The sequence below is a fragment of the Coregonus clupeaformis genome, chromosome 33 (genome assembly GCF_020615455.1).
Source record: "Coregonus clupeaformis isolate EN_2021a chromosome 33, ASM2061545v1, whole genome shotgun sequence".
Lineage (NCBI taxonomy): Eukaryota > Metazoa > Chordata > Actinopteri > Salmoniformes > Salmonidae > Coregonus > Coregonus clupeaformis.
Genome location: NC_059224.1, coordinates 8,412,615 through 8,420,144, shown reverse-complemented (window position 1 = coordinate 8,420,144; position 7,530 = coordinate 8,412,615). Strand labels below are relative to the sequence as shown.

At 39.7% G+C, this 7,530-nt stretch overlaps 1 protein-coding gene across 1 annotated transcript; it reads right to left on the bottom strand.

Moving 5' to 3' along the window:
• Positions 1-940: 940 nt before the first annotated feature.
• LOC121549224 (4-galactosyl-N-acetylglucosaminide 3-alpha-L-fucosyltransferase 9-like) lies at positions 941-5,760 on the bottom strand. Its single transcript, XM_041861077.1, has 2 exons — positions 5,689-5,760; positions 941-2,241 (listed from the first exon to the last, which is right to left on the bottom strand). The coding sequence occupies exon 2, from the start codon at positions 2,232-2,234 to the stop codon at positions 1,113-1,115; it is 1,122 nt and encodes a 373-aa protein (XP_041717011.1). The 5' UTR covers positions 2,235-2,241; positions 5,689-5,760; the 3' UTR covers positions 941-1,112.
• Positions 5,761-7,530: the final 1,770 nt, after the last annotated feature.

Sequence of the window (7,530 nt, the reverse complement as noted above, 5' to 3'; positions counted from 1 at the left end):
ATCTGCAGAGAAGAATGGGAGGAACTACCAAAATACAAGTGTACCAAGCTTGTAGCATCATACCCAAGAAGACTTGAGACTGTAATCATACCCAAAAAGAATCGAGACTGTAATTATTGTGAATGGTCCTCTGTAGCTCAATTGGTAGAGCATGGCGCTTGTAACGCCAGGGTAGTGGGTTCGATCCCCGGGACCACCCATACGTAAACATTTATGCACACATGACTGTAAGTCGCTTTGGATAAAAACGTCTGCTAAATGGCATATTATTATAAACAAAGTACTGAGTAAAGGGTTTGAATACTTATGTAAATGTGATATTTCAGTTTTGTATTTGTAATACATTTGGAAAATATTCTAAAAACCTGTTTATACTTTGTCATTATGGGGTATTGTGTGTAAATTGAAGAGGGAAAAAACCAGATTTAATCCATTTTAGAATAAACCTGTAACGTAACAAAATGTGGAAAAGGTCAAGGGGTCTAAATACTTTTCAAATTCACTGTTGTAGCCCTTTCCTGCAGTCAATGACCAAAAGCACCGTCTTTGACCTCATGGGTAGAATGTTATTAATATTTTTCATAATTTCATAATTAATAAAGATTATTTATAAGAAAACTGATGAAACGCTGGTGTTTCTATGTCAAACCGTTTTGTTATAGTTCAGTCTTCTGTGATGTATATAAAATGTAATATTGGGATGTAAACTCAAAACGTAATACATTTAAACTCTGACATGGTACAGGTGTCTTGTTTTTTTTAAGCCCATAACCATGTGTGTGAGGTGTATACTTTGGTTTCAAAGTAGATTTGTTTAAGACTACCACGAATAACTCTGTGTGACCAGCTGATTTAGTTCACTGCAGTAAAGGGTTTTAAGTGCAGTGGGTTTCCTTAAAAGTTTTGAGTAATGACAACACATTGGGGTTTACAGTGTATGCTGGTTCCAAAGTGTTTAATAAAAATAAACAAATCGACCCCAAAACTTTGAGTGCCCATCCTTTAAATTGATGCAAAATAGCCCCAAATCAGAGTACACTTTTTATTTTATTCTAATTACGTAGCTAAGCTAAAATGATATTTTCTGTGCTTACAACATTATGGCTAAACCCTCAACCAAAGTACCATTCATAAAGGTTGTGGACAACATTATAATATCCTTTGTCTCTTGCCATGTATTCACAGGCTAAACAAACAGGTTGAATAAACTCTTTCTGCATTGTCAGGAGGTGGGGCTTGGCCTTAAGGTACATCCTCCATGTGAAGTAACTTACATACATCTCATCATTCTTGTCCAATTGGAGGAGGAAGTCAGCTAGTGCCTTTGCATTAGTAAAGTCATTTACATGAATGAAAGAACCAGCTGGGATAAACTGTTCATAGTTCTGTCTGGGTGGGCCCATGACTACTGGTATGGTTCCTGCTACAAGTGGTCCGTTCACCTTTTCTGTGATGTAGTCTCTGTGGATTGAATTCTCAAATGCAAGGTAGAATTTACAGCTAGCAAGGGTTGAGTAATACTCCTCATACTTCAAACGACTCCCTGTAAAAGCAATACCATAAACATGTATCTTGATGTGTTTGACCAACTCTTGATAATACTTTGCTCTGGTTCCTGTCCCAGTTGAAGGATTGTTGTTGCTCACAATCCAACAAACCAATTTATCCTTCTTGGGCAGCACAAAGTCACTATCCTTTTCAGTCTTCACGGTTGTCAATTCATTTCGCACTGTGATGTCAGCATCTCGTCTATAGCTCAAAGTGAGGTTAAAGAGGTTTTCCAGACCTGGTATTCTGGCAGTATTTGTTGGTGATTCCACATGAAACCAGATCCATTTCTGAAAATGTGGACGAGGAGACTGAGGCAGGTTCTTTATGTTCCAGCTGATGCCTTTGTGAAAAATAACCACTCCATCTGCTTTGTCATAAAGGGATCTGTCATCTGTCAGAACACAGCTATCGATGTTGAAATGGGTTTTGCAGATTTTAAAATTCCATCTCACACCCAGTGGCCAGAACCAGAGCAACACAAGCGGCTTGTCCACAGGCTTTTCTGGCTTTTTGGTAGATGAGGAAACATTTCCCTTTGCCAAAAATGGCAAATCATCCAATCGAGATGGACATACAGTAGATGATGGTTGAAAGTAAACAAAAAATAATACCACTGAACACAAAACCCCAAGAGCAGCTATCAGAGTTAGATGATGTGTTCGGTTGGAAGTTGTTGATGACATGTTTGTTCTGTAAGAAAGAAACACAGCTAAACTTTAGACATAAGTATATAAAAAAAGGAACAGCTTGGAAATCGACTATGACATCAGCATAAGTTTCTATCTGGGGGGATTACAAAGATTGAACACGTGTTGCTTTATGATCTGATTATACAACGGGTGGTTCTAATCCTGAATGCTGATTGGTTAAATCCGCATTCCAGCCAGTGTCTATTCCACAAGTTACCACCGGCTAAATCTATGACGTTAAAATGCCTATTTTCTCTGTTTCATCTGACTCAAATTCACCCATAATCAGTGTATGGTGAGTCATGCAGTTTTTCTGAAGGTTTCTATCAGTTTTTACTGTACAAACACAGAATAATGACAGTCATTAACAATAGGAAATCGTAAAGGCTATTATTACTAGTGCTAGCTTGTAAAGTGTCCTCAAGTAAGTTAACATTATCCTGAGGACAGGTTAGACTGCATACAGGTGTATGGCTGCATTCTCCTAAACTATGCCAAACTTTTGAACAGAGCATGTTTAGTTTATAGAACGTCTTTAAATCAAGATGTTTTAAACTCTTAACAGTGAAATCAGGTTTGAGAAAGAAAATCTATAATTCCTTACTATTAAGAGGGCTCTTGTTAGTGTTAGGGCTTGCCATCCATTTAAATTCATGCACTGGATTTCAACCAGACTAGTGATGAGACGTGGCACACCTACATCATCATGCCTTTTCATGGCAAATACGAAACAACCTGTCTGACAACTAGAGGACGATCCTTTCAGAGCATTACATTTCATGGCACCTAATCGTCCTCATAATCTTTTTATTTATTTAACCTTCATACAACCAGGAAAATACCCTTAAGGTTCGAAACCTCTTTTGCAAGGGGGACCTGGGTAATATCATAGAGGTCTTATGACCTATTCCACAACTTACCACCGGCTAAATCTATGACGTTAAAATGCCTATATACAGTGGGGGAAAAAAGTATTTAGTCAGCCACCAATTGTGCAAGTTCTCCCACTTAAAAAGATGAGAGAGGCCTGTAATTTTCATCATAGGTACACGTCAACTATGACAGACAAATTGAGGCAAAAAAATCCAGAAAATCACATTGTAGGATTTTTAATGAATTTATTTGCAAATTATGGTGGAAAATAAGTATTTGGTCACCTACAAACAAGCAAGATTTCTGGCTCTGACAGACCTGTAACTTCTTCTTTAAGAGGCTCCTCTGTCCTCCACTCGTTACCTGTATTAATGGCACCTGTTTGAACTTGTTATCAGTATAAAAGACACCTGTCCACAACCTCAAACAGTCACACTCCAAACTCCACTATGGCCAAGCCCAAAGAGCTGTCAAAGGACACCAGAAACAAAATTGTAGACCTGCACCAGGCTGGGAAGACTGAATCTGCAATAGGTAAGCTGTCACGAGTTGCTAAGCCAGAACCCAGAAGCAGACCAGGACAAGGTAAGTTGAAACGAAGGTGAGTGTTTATTACAAATTCAAGAGTGATGCTGAATAATCCGGGGAACAGAGCGGGCGGCGTTGATTAGTTGTTGGGGGTGCAGTGGTGGATCCCATCCTGGGTCGGCAGCCGCCGACCACCAGGCAGAGGTTGGATGAAGGTTCCGGACGGGTGACTGCAGATGGAACAAAACGGGGGTAAGTAAGCAACAAACCAAACGGTACAAAAACAACAAAACTAACGCTAGGCTCAAAGACTGATACTCTGGTAAACCTACTGTTCATGGCTAACGATCCGGCAGGGACTGGATGTTAGGCCAGAGCCTAAGAAGGGTGATGATCAGGACCAGGTGTGCAGATTGCTGATGGGATGCAGGTGCGGAAATCAAGAGAGCTCCCCGGAGCGTTCCCGAACCCTCGGGAAACTGGAGATCACGAACAGAAAAACTAGTCACCAGACAGGACCCGACTCAGACTGCCGGGATCGTTACATAAGCAGCTTGGTTTGAAGAAATCAACTGTGGGAGCAATTATTAGGAAATGGAAGACATACAAGACCACTGATAATCTCCCTCGATCTGGGGCTCCACGCAAGATCTCACCCCGTGGGGTCAAAATGATCACAAGAACGGTGAGCAAAAATCCCAGAACCACACCGTGGGACCTAGTGAATGACCTGCAGAGAGCTGGGACCAAAGTATCAAAGCCTACCATCAGTAACACACTACGCCGCCAGGGACTCAAATCCTGCAGTGCCAGACGTGTCCCCCTGCTTAAGCCAGTACATGTCCAGGCCCATCTGAAGTTTGCTAGAGTGCATTTGGATGATCCAGAAGAGGATTGGGAGAATGTCATATGGTCAGATGAAACCAAAATAGAACTTTTTGGTAAAAACTCAACTCGTCGTGTTTGGAGGACAAAGAATACTGAGTTGCATCCAAAGAACACCATACCTACTGTGAAGCATGGGGGTGGAAACATCATGCTTTGGGGCTGTTTTTCTGCAAAGGGGACCAGGACGACTGATCCATGTAAAGGAAAGAATGAATGGGGCCATGTATCGTGAGATTTTGAGTGAAAACCTCCTTCCATCAGCAAGGGCATTGAAGATTAAACGTGGCTGGGTCTTTCAGCATGACAATGATCCCAAACACACCGCCCGGATAACGAAGGAGTGGCTTGGTAAGAAGCATTTCAAGGTCCTGGAGTGGCCTAGCCAGTCTCCAGATCTCAACCCCATAGAAAATCTTTGGAGGAAGTTGAAAGTCCATGTTGCCCAGCGACAGCCCCAAAACATCACTGCTCTAGAGGAGATCTGCATGGAGGAATGGGCCAAAATACCAGCAACAGTGTGTGAAAACCTTGGAAGACTTACAGAAAACGTTTGACCTGTGTCATTGCCAACAAAGGGTATATAACAAAGTATTGAGAAACTTTTGATATTGACCAAATACTTATTTTCCACCATAATTTGCAAATAAAATCATTAAAAATCCTACAATGTGATTTTCTGGATTTATTTTTCTCATTTTGTCTGTCATAGTTGACGTGTACCTATGATGAAAATTACAGGCCTCTCTCATCTTTTTAAGTGGTAGAACTTGCACAATTGGTGGCTGACTAAATACTTTTTTCCCCCACTGTACTCTGTTCCATCTGGCTCAAATTCACCCATAATCAGTGTATGGTGAGTCATGCAGTTTTTCTGAAGGTTTTTATCAGTTTTTACTGGACAAACACTATAATAATGACAGTCATTAACAATAGGAAATCGTAAAGGCTATTATTAGCAGTGCTAGCATGTAAAGTGTCCTCAAGTAAGTTAACATTATCCTGAGGACAGGTTAGACTGCATACAGGTGTATGGCTGCATTCTCCTAAACAATGCTAAACTTTTGAACAGAGCATGTTTAGTTTATAGAACATCTTTAAATAAAGATGTTTTAAACTCTTAACAGTGAAATTAGGTTTGAGAAAGAAAATAATTCCTTACCATTAAGAGGGCTCTTGTTAGTCCATGCACTAGATTTCAACAAGACTAGTGACGAGGCTTGGCACACCTATGTCATTATGCCTTTTCATGGGAAATGCAAAATAACCTGTCTGACAACTAGAGGATGATCAGTAAAATACCCTTGAGGTTAGAAACCTCTTTTGCAAGTGGGACCTGGGTAATAGCAATTAGGTGTTACCATGTAGCCTTGCCAACTCGACGCTGGGGAACAATATGTTGTCAAGGGGGAAGGAAGGAGGAAAGGATGGGGGGAACATGAGAAAAAGAGAGGAAAATGAATATAAAGGGAAAAGTTGAGGGTTTCTCTTCATAATGTAACTGTTTATTATTCATGATTTATAATGATAAGCTGAAAAACAATGAACATTTTGTTTTTTTCCTATATTTGAAGGGGAAGAGTAGAACCGAAGTTCCCCAGTTCGAATCCCGCCTCGGACACAAATAACATTTCTAAACAATAACTATAGTTTCCAAAAGTGTTATTTTTCACATTGGTGAATTTAAAATCACCTGAGTTAATAGAACGATTATGGTAGCATAATCATAACATATAGAAGTGTTGTTCTAATGAGGTTGGTTTATTACTGTACTATACTCCCATTACCTTGTTTATGCAATTAATATCTTAAATGATCAGTTATCTGTTGCGGTTTCTTGTGGACTACATATTACACGTTTAAGATATTAGTACATAACTGGGTAAATGAATGCTCTTTATAAACAGCTCAACACACTTCTATATGTTATGATTAACTCTTACCATAACTCGTTCTGTCCAACTCGGGTGATTTAAATTGCAGTAATGAAATCGCTAAACTATGGTTACATTTAGAAATGTTATTGTGTCGGCGGGTCGAGCAAGAACATTCCTCTTCTTTCGGAAAACAAAGGTATTCATTATTTTTCGCTTGTCATTATAAATCATGAATAATAAACAGTTACGTGTAACCATCCTTTCCTTATATTCATTTTCCTCTGCTCATGTTATCCTCTCTTCCTTGACAATGATTCTTGTGGTAACACCTATTAGTCCCCACTTGCAAAGAGAACTACTCAAAGAGCCTTACACTGATCATCCATTTCCTATGAAAAGGCATGTGGCTATGGAGTATGCCAACCTCGTCACTGTCTTTGTTGAGTGTGCGTAGACTGGCACAAAAAACTCTTGAATACTGTCTCAAACTGGTATCTTTATTTAAAAAGATGTTCTATACTTAAAACATGCTCTGTTCAAAGTTAACATTGGAAGAATGCAATATATGCAGTCAGCTGTCTCGGGGCTAATGTTAACTTGCTGTACATGCGCTGGCAATAACGATGCCGATGACTTTGTCGTGTGCCAGTGTTGTCAAATAAGCCGGTAAAAAACCTTCGGGGGAAAACTCGCCATACATGATGTAATTTGACGAATGGTTGATGGGGGAAAAAAATATTTGATCAGCCACCAATTATTGCAAGTCCACCGCTTAAAAAGATGAGAGGAAAACCTGTAATCATAAACACTGCGTCAACCCTTGACACAACGAAATGAGAAAACAAATCAGAAAATCATTGTAGAGATTTTTAACCATTTTATTTGCAAATTATGGTGAAGCAAATATTTGTCAATATCAAAAGTTTCTCAATACTTTGTTATATACCCTTTTGTTGGCTGTGTTTGGTGCAAAAGTCTTCCAGATTTTCTGTTGCTGGTATTTTGGCCCATTCTAATGCAACTCTCTCGGCGTGTTTGAACAATAAGCTGTGTTGCTCCACTCCAAAAGAATTTCTGTGAGGACAGAATCTGGCTAGCCACTCCAACCTTTGAAATGCTTCAACTGC